Source organism: Cloeon dipterum, chromosome 3 (assembly GCF_949628265.1).
Source record: "Cloeon dipterum chromosome 3, ieCloDipt1.1, whole genome shotgun sequence".
In the NCBI taxonomy this organism is placed as follows: Eukaryota; Metazoa; Arthropoda; class Insecta; order Ephemeroptera; family Baetidae; genus Cloeon; species Cloeon dipterum.
In genome coordinates, this window is record NC_088788.1 from 13002823 (window position 1) to 13019007 (window position 16185).

General features: G+C 40.0%; 2 protein-coding genes across 3 annotated transcripts; one reads left to right on the plus strand and one right to left on the minus strand.

The window, feature by feature from the left end:
- Nucleotides 1-807: 807 nt before the first annotated feature.
- On the minus strand, nt 808-13161 carry Arf51F (ADP-ribosylation factor 6). The gene is made up of 5 exons (XM_065483422.1): nt 13003-13161; nt 4636-4762; nt 3893-3996; nt 3637-3835; nt 808-2717 (listed from the first exon to the last, which is right to left on the minus strand). The coding sequence occupies exons 2-5, from the start codon at nt 4715-4717 to the stop codon at nt 2575-2577; spliced, it is 528 nt and encodes a 175-aa protein (XP_065339494.1). The 5' UTR covers nt 4718-4762; nt 13003-13161; the 3' UTR covers nt 808-2574.
- A 1655-nt stretch (nt 13162-14816) lies between these two features.
- Nucleotides 14817-16097, plus strand: LOC135940031 (peptide deformylase, mitochondrial-like). 2 transcript variants are annotated; one of them, XM_065484677.1, is made up of 5 exons: nt 14817-15022; nt 15129-15376; nt 15440-15610; nt 15677-15797; nt 15856-16097. In XM_065484677.1, exons 1-5 carry the CDS (start codon nt 14968-14970, stop codon nt 16059-16061), a joined length of 801 nt encoding a protein of 266 aa, XP_065340749.1. In that variant the 5' UTR covers nt 14817-14967; the 3' UTR covers nt 16062-16097. The 2 variants fall into 2 exon arrangements, with proteins under 2 accessions (XP_065340749.1, XP_065340750.1); XM_065484678.1 differs by having other exon boundaries at nt 14817-15018.
- The last annotated feature ends 88 nt before the right edge of the window (nt 16098-16185 follow it).

Consider the following 16185-nt stretch of genomic DNA (forward strand, 5'->3'; position numbering starts at 1 on the left):
CTTTCATAATATGGATTAAAATTATTACTTCAAAGGAACTTCTTGTAGAATAGTCTTTTTTGGACCAAGACGATATTTAGCAACTGATGTTTTTTACGAAATGACCACATGTTGTCTATCAAGAATATTATTACGTGTAAGCCACGTGTTCCTTAAAAACTCTGCTTTGTAAGCACTGACATGAGCAGTAAAGAATTGAAGTTTAATATAATTCCATAAATAAGCTTTCAAAAAGTAGAAACTCAAATTTGCCGCACCCATATCTCTCTTTCTTCCTTCCAGTGCATGCATCGTATGAAATACGTGCTAAGAAGTTTCACTTGCCTCTCAATGAAGCAGAAACTGGCTTGACCCCAAGTGTCCCGAGTCTAAGCAGAATATGGTGGAAAGTTGTAGGTGAAAGGGTTGCCTGTCGGGAATTGATGGCTTATCATGACATTTGTATGAGCAATGTGTCACCCTTGAAGTTTTCATTTCTGCAACTGGATACCACTCTATGTATGCACCAATTAATGAAAAACGAGTAAAGGGATTAATAAGTGTGAAACTGGAATTGAGAGAAAACGAACATGCGTCATCGATATGTTAAGTTTCAAACTGCATTACCTGCGGTGTGAATTTATATTTTGTTTTAATGACATATAATGTTATTTAATGTGAAAAAATTAAATATGAATGTCAGCTCTACATGCCTGTATTAATATAAAAAATAATAATTTCCAAAAGTAAGCACGTTATTTGGATTCTGAATAATTTTGCTCGTCTATTTTTACGCTCAAGATTTTATCGGTGAAAGAAAAGTACAAGTTCATTAAAAAATGAAATATTGTTTATTTTTATAAATATGTCAATTGGAATAGCAAACCCCTGCGGGGTGTGTGGATTTTTAACCTTTCAACAACAATCTCCAACCAAACAATAATTTTCCAATAGGCCAAGAAAATCAACTGCAGACATTACACTTCCACTGCGCAGAGTTAAACTGTGGTGAAAAGATAGCCAGAAAGACTGAATGTGTGAATGATTCACTGATGAGTAAGCTTGCTTGGCTCGCAATTTGCACTTAGCTCAAAATCTCTGCTTCCATATTGCCGTGATCAATTTAAATGAAAGATTCATGGTTACTCTCAACTTCGATCATTGCTTTCGGGAAATCACAACTTCTTTTTTACTATAGTTCATCATCAATTAGTTAATTAGTGAAGCATTAGTTACACAACGACGTACACATGTAATTTCATCGTCAAAGCTATTACTCTTTCTGTCACATTAATAATACTTTAGCTATCACATCATTAGCAATGGAAAGTAACAAGTAGTTCTGTAGGCTGTAACAGTAAAAGTGACACCTTTTAAACAATTTAGAAACATTTGGAGATAGAGCGAGTTAGGACTTGGCGGAGAAGATCTGTTAGGGCAAGAGGGAGGAGAATTTTGCAAGTCTATTGACATGATGTGCAGTTTCAACAAGAAATTGGCAATAAAATCAAAATTGTGAGCGTGAGCCACTCAAATCTAACAGATCGCCACATTTTGTTCAAAAAGTTTTTACTATCCACCCGTAACTAATATGGAATGTTTAAAACCGGAAAACCAATCTTTGAATTTTAAATTATTTCTAATTCTCATTCATCGGATTGCATTGCATTGAATTATAAAGTAGGGTTACCCACTTTGTCTTTACCCATGGCTGCAGACAACCTTGTTGACATAATATTATTAATCAATATTTTTTGCAAGTCTGGAATATGTGCATGCCATTTTTCAATTCTTAAAAAAATGAAATATCACTGAAAGGAAAAGGAAACATAAAGTAAGTACTTAGAATACAGATGCATTTGCATTTAATTTCAGAAATAAACTTTTTCAGTACAAAAAAGCCACGTTTCCATAAAAATCTGTCTTTTTCAATTACAGTTGATGGTGTGGACAAAAAAGTATCATAGAGATAAATTTGAGTATACTTTTCTAAACAAAATGTGGGATCAGCGTTAGACTGCATAAGTTTGATTAATTTTAGTGTCGAAGTTCCGCAGCCCTTTTTCATAAGTTTTGGCAATGTCACTGGAGCTGCTTGTCTAATTTTTCTCTTCATTTTTAGAATGTGAAAATCTAGAATAATGTTTGCTTTCTAAAGCTTTTCTTTTGCTGGACTTGTTAACTAAGAAGCTAACAAAACTCACATTCGCTTATATCTTGCATTATAAAGCTAGTTATTAAACTGTACACTTTTTACGCGTTTGCCTAATTTATTTTTGTGATAATTACATGAAATCTTAAAATCTCTCACTGATGCACTCGCGCCAATTTTTCCGACATTTCACACGCACGCCAAGTAAACCACAAGAGTTCTGGACAAACTCGCTCCTTTTTCAGAGTCCGTTTCGATTTGCAGACTTTTTTCATCAAACAAACACGAGAGCCTGATAATCCCCACTTGCGGGTGTTGCCGGTGATCCTCAGACACGCGAGGGAAGTCGGAAGAGAGCTGGCAGACGCTGGCAAACGCCAAGGAGCGCCGACAACACCCAACTTTGCAGTGCTCCGTTACTCAAGTGGGGATTAGGTCCCTTCTCATAATTTGTGGTTCGAAGTGAGCCAAGTCAGACCTTCGTAGAGTCCATCACCAGTGGTGGCACACGACGGCTGCACATACCAATTTCGGTCACGTATCCTTGTCAGGCCAAGCTTCTCTTGTATCTCGTATGGTTTCATGGCTGCAAACAGAGATATAAATCAGCTGATTGCCACTCATTTCTGATATCCAAACCAATAGGTTAGTTTTATTACTTATCACAAGGATTTAGAAAATTGATAAGGAATTTTAATCGTAAGGATGCTTAACATGAGTTTAGGACCTTTTTCCACCGATGATTGGACTATATAGATTTTCAGATTATAGTTTTGGGGAAGAAAAGAGGTGAAAGCCACTAAAAACGATTGTTCTACATTTATCGAAAAAACGGTATAAATATTTGAAGCTCAAAACAAGTTGAAGTTGTAAGTTATTGGTAAAAAATTGTCCTGTGCAAACTAAAATTGATGATGCGGATTTGAGTCTATTTTTATAAATTCTCATAGTTTACTCATGACATTTAAAATTTTTCCCTCACAGCCAATGTCTCTCAAGGTTGTTACCTCCCAACCCATAAAAAAGATTGATTGCAAGAAAGATGGATGATTTCCAATGAATAAAAAAATTGTACCGTCTATTTACTCATAAAACCACCATTCAATCAGTTTACCGAATATAAAACAATTTGCATAACCTATGATTTTCGTGCTGGTATTTATTTTGTCTTGATCCGTTTTGGCTATTTTTTGTGCTGAATCTTGATTTAAGGTTCTCAAATATTTATTTCAAAACTAAACTCAAAAAGAAAAATTTGTATTTTGATAAATTCAATCTTATTGTTAGTCTCATCCTTCTTGCATAAGTTTTTTTTAATTATAATATGAGACAGGTGCCGCAAAGTAGAACAATTTTATTATAAATCTTAAACGCCTGAAGCAGCCGACTGCTTTTTTGGATTCAAATTATGTTCTGTGTTTAACAAGGTAAGTGCTGCTTGAAAGAGGTCACTTTCAGAGCAAGGAAGACTAAGTAAACATGCGTTTGTTAGTTAACACACATACCATCTGGTAGATCTTGCTTGTTGGCAAATATTAATATGATGGCATCTCTCATTTCCCTGTCATTGATGATCCTGTGCAACTCTTGTCTGGCTTCGTCGATGCGATCTCTGTCCGCGCAGTCGACCACGAAAATAAGTCCTTGCGTGCCCGTGTAGTAGTGGCGCCAAAGGGGCCGAATTTTGTCTTGTCCGCCCACATCCTGCAAGCAGAAAGAGGGTAAGTCTCTAGCAGATAGCTGAATCTTGAAACTACTCACCCAGACATTGAACTTGACGTTTTTATAGGTGACTGTCTCGACGTTGAAGCCAACCGTGGGTATTGTTGTCACAGACTGACCCAGCTTAAGTTTGTACAAAATAGCTGAAATCTAGTTAAGGAATCAAGCTCTGACTGCGGATGAGAAGGGGCAGATCAAACGTCATGTTTGATTTAACGCCGACTGACAGAGAGGAAATTATTCGTTATTGAGGTCATATAAAATTTTCATTATCATTATGCACTCCACGAGTTAATCAGTGGGGGGATCAGACCGCTGCACCACTAACCTAACGACATGTCATAGAAGCTATCTGTGCACAATTACAAATAATAACCATCCAGCTAAAAATATATTATTGTTTAGTATTGTTTGTTTATGTCTTTATTGAAAATCTTACATAATATGTAAATAGTTTCATATTATGAAATTTATTTTTAAGCTCAACAACATGAACACAAATTTTCAGATGGGCGGCCATTCAAAATTTTTTTGGTATACATAAATATTATTAAACTGAAACTTGTTAAGGACACATTTTCACTTGTAAAACTACCGGAAATTACACTTAATTAGTTTTTCTGGATTCTCCTGCAGTCTGTTGCAACAATTCTAAACCACTTACACTTAAGGACCCAAAAACTAGATAACCATTATGACACGGAAACGACAATCAGAGTATTGAACAGATAACTATGAAGCAACACAAATCATTTTTAAAAGCACTCGGGTGAAAAGGATACTGGTTTTGCCGGCAGCGTCCAGGCCGAGCATCAGGATTCGCATTTCTTTGTTGCCAAAGATCTTGGAAAGCAGCTTGCCCATAGCTGCTGAGTGTTAGTGGCAGCTCTGTGTAACTAACAACAGCCCCTGGAACACAAAAGAGAGACACACATGAGAATGGCGTCACGGGGTTCTGCTCGGAGGAACACTAGTTGTGTTGATTCGGCGGTTATCTTATCACGCGTGCGAATGTAACGATTGGCAAACGTTTGGTGAGTTTGGCTACCACAGGGTCCCGGGCCGGGGTTCGCCTTGCTACTCGCGCCACACAATCGAGTGTTAAATGCTACTTAACAGCGAGTCACGCTACTTCTTGCCTTTGATCAACAACTCAGGCGAGACGCAAATGAGCCTTGTTACGGATGAATGGACTATTCGCCGGAGTTAAAAGCAGCCTATTCTGGCATGCGAGACGAGACATCAGCCGACTTGTTCCTCCCGCTTGCTCACTGCCATGTCTTGTGGGAGTGAATCGATACTCAAGAGCAGTTTAAATTCGTTCACTCCAATCAACAACCTGCTTGTAATTAATTTTTCGAATTGGTAATTAAATCAGAATATTTTCATCACAACCCCGCACTCTTTCACCGAAAAAAAAACTAGGAAGGAATTGGTAAGTTTTGACTGGACGTGCTCCCGTGCTCGAGAGTGAGCAGTCGTCAGTCAGTTGATTCGTTTATTGTATTAACGGGATGAGGTTGAGGAGCAAAGCAGTTATAACACCGCAAATCAAGCATCTGAGGTCAAACGTCAAACAGAAGCGTTGTTCATCTCATCGCCCTCAACCCCTGCTCTGAACGAAACAAACAGACCGACAGACGGTGACGTCAGGAAAGTGCCTCTCGCAAAGTGCACGTGTGCAATAAAAGGCGCTGGTCTGATTCTCCTCCTCGAACCGTGTGCTCGCAATAAATTATTCCAAACGCAGGTCAGTTTCTCGCGAATATCCGTCCGCCTGCTCAGCCAAGCGGAAGGTTTCCGACGCGCAAGGAACGACCTGAGCCCTGACTAAGTAAATATTTATTTCGCTCCCGACAGTTAATTGCACTGCAGGTCGAATGTGTTTCAGTGGCGGCAGCGGTGGCCGCGGGGCGCACGTCCCAAATACCGTAATGGAAATTTTCCTCCGGTCGGTCGAGGCTGAACACGCAAGTTGCGGCATGCTAGAGTGCGTTCTGAGCTGATCATCTTACGACACCGTGTGTGCGTCGACAAAAACGCTTTAATCGATGTAGTTAAGTATTTGTGTACTTGTGGACACTGTTGATCTGTACAGAGGAATGTTTGTTTTCATAAGATTTCACTCCCAAGGTTAACAGTTTGACTGATACTGTGGATTTGTTTTCTTAAGTTACTAAACGTCACTTCATTATGAATATTTAGGATCTGCTGATAATTACAGAGTGGTTCTTGAAAATCAGTAGATATTGCCACTGAAAGCTAATTAAACTTTAACGACAGTAACAATAAAAAAGATTTCATTTAGCTGGATGAAAAACCTCGGATTTGGAGATTGGTGAAAATTCAACAGACATGTTTTAACTGCATGATCCGTTCCTGACTCTAGATGGCAGGATTTTTTTAAACGAAATCGGTTGAAAACAAAGCACCCACTCGAGCTGAAGTGAGGAGTACCTAGAACAAATTGTGGAATTGCTGCCGTCGAGGATCGAGGTGGTGCGACCTCGTTAGAGGTAAATTAAAATGCGGTGGTGAACATGTGAAGAGCCCTCTGGATTTTAATTATGCGCTTCACAAGTGTGCGTTCGCGGGTCACGAAAGAGACGTCGAGTATAATTAATGCATGCTATGGAAGTGCGTACGTAAGTATGTATGTCGAACGCAAGTACACGCATTATTATGCGAATTATATCTGCCAGTTTTTCTGTATGCACACCCACATCCATCCGCACAGCCGCCGACCATGGGCGATCAGAGATGAGCGGCAATGAGTCAGCGACCGAGCCGACGGGCGACTCCCAGCCAGGATAAATTGATACCAGCATCCAAGGACGAAACGGGCTTGCAGCGCATGTAATTAGACAAGAAAGGGTTTTGTCTATAGAACCAACGTTGCGAAATGCGAGATAGATATGAGGGCGTGTGTTTGTTAGGAGTTTTAAGCTTGAGCGTTGAAAGAGGAAAAAAGAAGCCAGCGAAACATTTTAATTTTGAAAACTGCACCACAGACAGTTCATGCAGTTAGAGCAGCAAGGAAGTGACAACAATTTAAATTCATTGCAAGCGAGCTCTGATGTTTAACCCTGTGTGTAGAGTGTAAGATATTTAGCATTGGTCAACTAAAATTAGAAGGGGCAAATATTTCCTCCGTTGCGATACAAAATTCTGACTTAAAGTTAAAATTAATTTTTTAGTTTCACTATTTCTACAGTTCATTTTAAGCGGTTAGTTAAAATATTCATTCACAGCAATATAAAGCAACACCACTATACATTATGATCGAGAATTTCCAGACAAAAATTTTCTTCTCTGCAAGGAAAATTAGTTTCATTGTTATGCTGTTTTCCATTTTCTTGAGGCGAGATCACTCTCTTTCTCGACGCCCTCAACTGAAGTAATGGATTTTTCGTGTAAATCCACAGAAAACGTAGGGGGCTCAACAAGGTGTGTTGTTGTAGTAGACGAGTGGATTCGTCCGCTTCCTCGTTTGCCCTTGCGTGTTTGCCAATGCGATAGGATGCATCCATCGCAGAAGGTAAATCGCCGGCTGCAATATTCATCGCTTTGCTCGCTAACGAAAGCGGCGATCTAATCTGACTTGCAGAATCGCGTTGCACAGAATTACAAGCAGCGTGCTGAACCGCTTTAACATGTGTCAAACTGAGTTGTTTGTCGCATGCAAAGTGCATGCCGTGCAGCTTGCTAGGAAAAAATATGTAGACAGTCGCGAGGACGAGTTCAGTAAGGATGAGTCACATTTGAATATGTTACGATGAAATTTACAGTTAAAAATAGTGGAGGAGTCAGAGATAATAATTATAATCTTATTAGCATAGTGTCGTTAGCGGAACGTTGACTGCATCTCAGCAGTTTTAATTAGTTTGACAGTTAAAATTAATTTTTAATGGAACCAGCTTACAATTGAATGGATATGAACTCAATTGACGAATTTCACTGGAAAACAGACAATCTTTTTTTGATTCTATAATTTAAATTTCATTGATAAGCGATCAATCAATTGGTGGATTGGTGCCCGAATAATAGCATTTTCTGTGCAACACTTGCCGATTCATGATGGAGAGTTAGGTTTTTAATGTTTCTGCAGACGGAGTTTTGGCTTTTCGTCTTACTTACCTTCAATGGTTAAGAAATATTCGGCGAAGACTAACGAACATCACACTCGTGATTCTGTCGCTCTAGAATTCTATCAATAGAATAGTCTTCGGCGTCATTTTACAATTGTAAAATGCCACCGAAGACTATTATTGCCACGTTTAACGTCTCTTGGCTAATCTGCTTTAACAAGCTCGCGAAAGTCAGCTTTGTGGCTTCGCGTAGAAATGCTAAAGTGTGTGTGAGTAATAAACGAACGTGATGTTTTCACCTTTTTCGCTGATAAATCGAGCCAGAATGCAACGGAAATTATGAACAAACAGGTGCACTAGCAGGGACACGCCCTCCCGCTTCTGACGTTAATATTGAAATGAGGCCTTTTGTTTTCGCCAGGTCGCGCGCGCGAGGGAGGCACCCCTGCCTCTCGCATGGAAAAATCGCACACGCTCTACTTCAGGGCAGGGAAGAGGTGTCCCTTTTGTGAGGTAACAGAGCGGACACTCCACTTTTAGGGAGCGGGCGTTGGCTTTGGTGTTTGCGTAAACAGGGAGCTGACTTGCGCTGTCGAATGAGATTTTTTGTTTATCTAGGATGGAGGAATTTATTCCATTTTTCGGATGGAATTATGACTGAAAAATTAATTTTCATCTTGTTAGTTTATCACTCGAAATCCTCTCCGGGGGCAAATAAACAAACATTGCCTAGTAATGGAAGTGCTTTCAAATAAAAAAGCAAAGAAGACAAACACAGCTCTTTCAGAGTTTATTTCTTTAGTGTTGTATATTACCATGAGAGGCCGATAAATAAATCACGGCGGCAATCTTCGTCTCGCGGAGCACCGCAGCAATGATACACACGTCGTAAAAGCAGATAGCACGCGAAAAAGAGGAAAGTCAGCACAAATTTGGGCGGAAGGCAATTAAGAACCAATTTGTGAAACGGCATGCTTGCTTGCTGCGTCGGTCGAATCGGTCGGTGAACAGCGCAGCGGAAAAAAATGAAAAGTTAATTTCGAAAATGCGACGAGTCGGGGACGTCGGGGGAAGCCGCAAATTAACCGGATTACGACGTGGAAATTTCATTGAATTCGGTCCTCGGCGCACAATGGCCGCCCGTGAGAATGGGCCCGTTTTATGGCACTGCGCGCCGCTGTGAGAGATGTGCAGCGCGACTCCCAAAAGCCAGATTATATGAAAAGCTCGACCTCAAAGGACAGATGGGTACAGGCGTGCATTCCTGACATGCTTCCCTCGCTGTAAAAACAACAATGATTTTTGACAGATTTATCGGTGCAGCGGATGTTTTGAGCATTTTCGATTTAAGTGCCTTGAGATGGAAGGGGCCGTCGTTTTGTACACTCGTTGCGTTCATTTAATGATATTAAAAACTGTATTTAATACCATATTTTTAAGGAATGTCGGTGCTCGAAACTAGTGCTTCTTCACAATCCAGAAAGGATTAGAAAACGAAGGAGCCAAAGCAGATAATATCTACTTGAATATTTCATCAAGACTTAAAAGCTATTTTAGGGCGCTAGTTATTTACAATTTAAGGAGATTAACAAACACCAACGCGCTGAGGAGCTATTGAGCCAAACTGTGGAATGTTAAAATATACAGAGCATAAAATGATTGTAAAATAATCAAAATAAACAAGACCGTTTAAGACAAGATTTTGCGCTCTCTCGTCAAACGTTAATAAAATTTCTGAGCGAACTTTGACAGCCAGTCAAGTCGAATATCAAATCAGTTCGAAGGATGACACCAACTGGCCGCTTTTGTCTTCACTCCGCCCATCTGCTCGTCAAGAAAATAATACAATTTCACTCAGCCTGAATGTCATCCAAAAGGATGAAAATTTGAACGTGCTCATCTGTGTGCAAATGCAAAGGCAGGGCAATAAATAATTCATAGCGGCGTGCGCCTCCTCATAGGAATGACGAGATGTCCGTCCAGCGCAGTGGAAAATCAATTCACTTCTTCTCGTGCAAAAAGACAGAAAGAGAGAACCTAGCTGTTTAGGACGGGGAGTAATGCAGGAGAAGGAGTTGGCAAAATACGTCCCCGCGGAGCACCGGAGCAGGGCAGGAGGGTGGTACTCATCGGTCAGGTCGGCGAATTTACGACCGAGCCGTTTCTCCAGAGGAAAACGCGACGCGTCTTTTATTACGTCTTTTTTCATTGGCACTTTTCCCGTGCCGGAGCAAGGGTTGAAATTTATTTTGAAAACGATCGAAACGCTCGAACGGTGTCGAAGAAAAGGCAGCTGAGCGTGAGTTAGAGAAAGGGCGGAGGAATGCGGTTTGCACACTCGAATCGCTCAAAAGCCGGCAGGCCGAGTCGTGCCAACACCGCACGTCTTGTATATTTAGCGCCCTTACTGTTTGTTGTACAGGTAAGTGAAAGTGAAAATGAATGGTGTAAAATTCCTCTACGCTGAAATTAAGGGCACAAAAATCTTCGAAAACGATTCACTTGAATCAATAGTTTCACTGGGAGCAATAAAATAGTAAGTTACACTATCAATTAAGACGAACATCAAATAAATCATTCAAACTAGGTCAATTGTACTATAATGATGTTCACAGGGGTAATGAACAAGACGGTCAAACCTTAACTATTTACAACACTGTACACTTTTCTGCCACTTGAAAATTTTTACCTCGCACATACCTGGCGCTGGCCCAAAATAAAACGCGTCCCGAGAGCAACAACCCCATGGAAAGTAATGTAAATTTAAGCACTGCGATATTGTTGTCGCCACTTGCCAAAACCACGTATTATACAACAACATCACTCCTAGAAGCAGATTATTTTAAAATTACCTCCCAATGTGTATGATTTTTTTAAGATTTTCTCCCCAAAATAAGAGCAACACGATGCAACTGAAATCAATTACGAATGAATGAGGTCGGGGGAGAGGGCGAAAAAATTTGGCCAACGACCTCAGACACATCCATCAAGGGTGGCCCGCCGGGGTCAGACTACTTACTTGCAGACTCAGCGCGGCAAGGAGCAAGGAGCGCAACGGAAGAGAGTCGATAACCGATCGGCCCGCCAGCCGTTCCCATGCAAATAATGAGCTGCAATTAGCAAACAACCCCAACGGCGCACTCGCCGTTCGGCCTGGCCTGATTTAATTAGCACGCGGACAAAGAGACCAGATTCGCAGGAAATTGGATAGGCGAGGCAGCCGATGCCAGTGCCAGGGAGGCTGGCACGCCGTTTGAAATGGATATTTTCTTTCTTTATTTCACGTGAGTTGCCTCCTGCGTGCCAACCGACACCCCATGTGCTGCTGCTGCCTGGATGCGGTTTCAAACGAGGCAATGAGCTGCTTCTTAGCGCTGCAATTTATAGTAAAGCCGAGAAGGTATTTTTGTTTTCAATGACTCGACTGATGATGACGAGGCTTCCTTGAAGAAACCAGGCTTTTATATCTGCGCGAAGAAGCCAGACAGGGTGCATTTTGTCATCATCGTTTGATTTTTATCAACTCCGTACACCAAAATTCATCGATAATTTTCCCAGCGTTAACTTAAAATTTTCGTTTCCTCTAGGAATCTCTGCTTTTTAAGATTTGTTATCCTATCCCTAGCACGATGAACTATATTTTTCTAAATAAGTCAAATATTAACCGGCAAATTAACGAAAAATTGTACTGCAAGACAGGCAAAAGCTTGAAAATAAAATTTTCATTGCACTGCACTGCATTATGTATTCAAACACTATAGCTAGCGTTTTTATTTTCGATATTTAACCTATCAGATTGACGGAACAAAAATTTTAAACAGCTGATACGATTTTCAACCACTCCACTGAGATGCATTTTTTTCAATTAAAAAAATACTACCTCCAAATTTAATTTAGTTTTGGGGAGGGGCTTATTTCCGTTTTAAAGATGATCATTTTCATAATTTTCCCTGAAGGCTATGATAACTTAAAATTTTATCTGATTGTGAGTTGAATTGATAACTTTGTTTTGCCACACCCAACGTCACATTAATTTGAAAAATTTGTTGGTTGCTTGAGTAAGTTTTCAAATCCTTGTTTAGGGAAATTTTTAGAACCAAATAATATTTTTTATCGAAACGAATTTCCGGCTCAACAGAAAATATTTTCCTATTTTCACTGGTTGACGCGGAACAATGTTACTAATTATTGGGAGCAAAATTCAAGAGTAATTCCTCATGCAAAGAGGTGATTCACGTGGCGTTGATAACCAAACAAACGTCAGCCTGATTGGGTTTGGGAATTTTATGTTGCTCAGCAAAGCGGGTAAGTCACGAAAAAAGAAAAAAAGTCACTCGCGAGGGGGAAGCGCACACGAGAGCTGGCAAGACCAGTTTCGGGCGCCAAAAAATAGGGCGTGCAGCTGCGATGCTTTCTGGCGTGACGTCACCGTCCGATGTCCACATGTCGTTCGGCCGACTATCTCTCTCGGCAGTAATTCGCAATCAAAACAGGCATAATTAGCGTTTAATTAACGAAGCCGCTAAAATGTTGAGTGGGCGTTTCGCCGTGCCTGTGGTGACAGTAAATAATAAATTTAAGCGACAAGGGGCCGGGATGCCAGGAATTCGGTACCCCGAGCGAACGCGGCCGTCGGCACGTTGTCCACGTACGCTGACAGACGTTGGAAGGGCTCGATTTGCGTACGAGACTGGCGACAAAAATGCGATCGGGTTCCAGGAAGCGAGGGCGGAGTTGGCTCGTTCGCGTCGGCGGCAAGGGCGCCGCGGGTCGTCGGCGGCAGCAGCTCGGCAGAGCACGAGACGCTCGTGCCGAACAAGCAACAAGCCGGTCAATCGTGCGCCGACAATAAAAAAAGGCGAAAAGGCCGTTGTCGTTGCGGTGCAGAGCCCGCTCAGTGGTTTATCTTGGATCATCATGGCCGTCAGCTAACGGAAAAGAACGGGCCCGCCGCCGTCGGCGCCGCAGCCGACGCCCCATGGTCCCCGACCGGCGCCGCGTTTTGCCAACAGTTTACACACCCCTTTCGGATGCTGTAGGGCGGTTTTTTGTTTTGCTTACCTCTCAACATTGACAATTAAATCCGAATTTTAGACGCACACCACCACATCACACTCACTGCACAGGCAACTGGGTATTTTGACACTTGCTGCCCTCTGCGGGCGGTCAAGAGAATCGTACAACGTCAGCCCAACGGTTGCGCTCTTCGGCAGCAGAGGGCGCGTTAACTCAGCGACAGTAGCTTCAGCGGTGTTCGCGTCATAATCATCCATGGTTTTGATTTTTATTTCTTAAAACTAATTATAAAATGTGTAAAAACCTTTTAAATTTAAATAATCCTACAAAGTAAAAATAATTATTTCCTATCACTTCTTGGAAACTAAAAAGTGAAAAATTAGCTTTATTTCGGGAATTTCCATTTTAAGTTATTTGTTTTTAGTTTTTATGTGGTTAAAATCTTTTCCAAAAATAACCCAGCCAGAATGTATTGAAAATATTCATGAACAATATTCAGAAAGTGACAAGCAGAACTATGTACATACAGAGGGGATATTATATGCATCGACATTATTATTAATTATTATGTTGTGCCTGTTATCCAGTTGCCAAATAAAATAGATTTTAGATATTAGTATTGATAAGCGAGTTCATAGACTTATGAAGTTTCAACAACTAATTCAAATTCGTTAAATTCTTACTGAATCTTCCCAATCTTTGATACCCTCCCTGCCCTCTGCATTTTTCCATTTATTTCCATTTCTAATAAACTCTCAGATATTGCGATTTAATTTTATTGTTATTATTTGGAAAAGACATAACGTGAAATTAAGCATCAGGAACTATTTCTTAAAATATTCGTAAATGAGTACCGGCTGGAGGCTGGACCTGTAAAAATGAGTTTGGTGAGAATTGAGCAGGATAATTGACTGAACTCGTCTGTGACCCACTTTTTTAATTGATGTTACCGTTTTTACAATACAATATCACAGCAACCCAAAATACTGACGTAATATATTGAACACTAAATAAATTATATTTTTGTGATTCAATTCAATTTAGGTTTTGAAATTTTATTTTGTGAGGCAACCTTTTTATGATTAACATTGGACAAAATAAATTCTAGTTAAATTACATAAAATTTGAAAAATAATCGTTTCAATTCATACGTAATATTATGCCACTTAAAATTTACCAAATTTTCGAAATTTTCACAATGTTTCAAAGACTATAACCAGTTTATTACACCTTTGCTCATAAAGGCTTCTTATTATTGTACTTTTAAAATATAAAAAATACTTATCCTATTAACTAATTGTTAAGTGATATATTACTAAAAAGTGAATTATGCAAGGTAAAATGACGGAAACAATTGTTTATGTTTAATAATGATTTTAATGAATTTCATAATGAGAATTTGTGACCGCTATTAACGCTCAGCCATCAACGAGGCAAAAAATGATATTTTTGCGACGTCTTATAATTATTCAAGTCTCACTGCCGCTTGCACAAGCATTCTAAATATAATTAAAATTGACTCCAGGGATTCGAATTTTTGGTATTTTTTATTGCTTAGTGAAATTCATCCATGTGGGAGTGATCCCGACACGTGGAGCAGAGTCAAAACACCACACACAACCCCCACACAGCCCCTTTCCGGGATGCAAAGCATTTGTGCTCAGGAGCCGTAGGACTCCCAATTTGCAATTTGAGGAGAGGAAAACAAAAACAATAATAATTGAAGAAATCTAGGTAATAGACGTAATCATGGAAATAGTCGCAGTAGTATTCGCACTAATTTCGCACCATTTGCGTTTCGATTGCGCGCTCAAAATTCTGTGATCCCCTCTCCAGTTCCGAGGCACTACTATGTGAAAGTTACGCCCACTAGGCCACACCACAACATGTGATTATTGTTTTTATTTTGCACTCTCATAAATCTGCTAAAAAATTGTGTTTTAGTTTCACCGTTCGCATTAAATTTCTAACTCTTCACCACATTGGAAATTTTAATTAGTTTATGTATTAATGAAGCTTTCTACCCTGTTTGCGATGCATAGGTCAGTCATGTTAAGAAGGGCAGGTAAGTTGTTCAATTTATAAAATGATTTGTAAAAAAATATGTACGATCAAATTATTTCTATGGCTAAGTTTGCAAAGTTTAAAACATAATTTACTTTTGTGTTTAGGATGCATCGCTTCAACTATGCAAAGCAGGGTGTCACCTGGAACATATTGCTCTCCGGGCGGTCCACAAATCATGTCCAAGAGAGGTGTTCTAACCTTCAATAAATTCCGGCAGATGTACCAGGACTTCTGGAAACCACCACCTCCAAAACCGCCATACTCACACATCTGCCAAATTGGTGACCCTGTGCTGAGAGGGAAAGCTAGTCCAGTGAATGTGGAGGAAATTGGCTCAGCCAAAATTAAGAAGGTAAAAATATATTAAATAAACCAACCATGAAACGTGGAAGGTTAATGAAAATTCATTTTCCAGATCATTAAAACCATGGAGTCGTCTTTGAAAAGTTACAAGGCGATTGGACTTGCTGCTCCTCAGGTTGGGATTCCTCTTCGTATAGTTGTGTTTCATTTCTCAGAAGATGCGCTCAAAACCTTTGACGAGAAGACATTGAAAATTAGAGAAATGGAAACAATTCCATTCAAGGTAGATCATTATTCTTGTTTGTCAAAAATAAAGATATTTCCATTCACCAACTGTTGTATCTTGCAGGTTTTCATAAACCCAGCTATGAAAGTAACCTCTCCAAATAAAATCAGATTTCCTGAAGCTTGCGAGAGTATCAAAGGGTTTTCCGCAGATGTGCCTAGATTTTACTCAGTGAAACTAACAGGTAGTCTCTCTTCATGATTCAAATATTATAGATTTATGACATTTTGTTTTCTCCTCAGGGTTAAACGAAAATGGAAAGAAAGTGGAGTGGGATGCCAAAGGGTGGTCGGCTAGAGTAATCCAACACGAGATGGATCACCTTGACGGCCGTTTGTACACGGATATCATGGACAAAGACTCATTTTCTTTTGGCTTCTGGCACAATGTTAACATCCGATCAGGTAGATTCAATCTGTCGTTTTCTCCATATAAAATCTTTTCGTGAATTTAAATAAAGTGTTGGTAGCAAAATTTACACAAACGAATAGCTTTTATTCATAAATTATGCCTTCTGTTGAGTTAAGATTTACTTTGCATGTTAAAGATAAAATTAAGAGGTAAGTGGACCA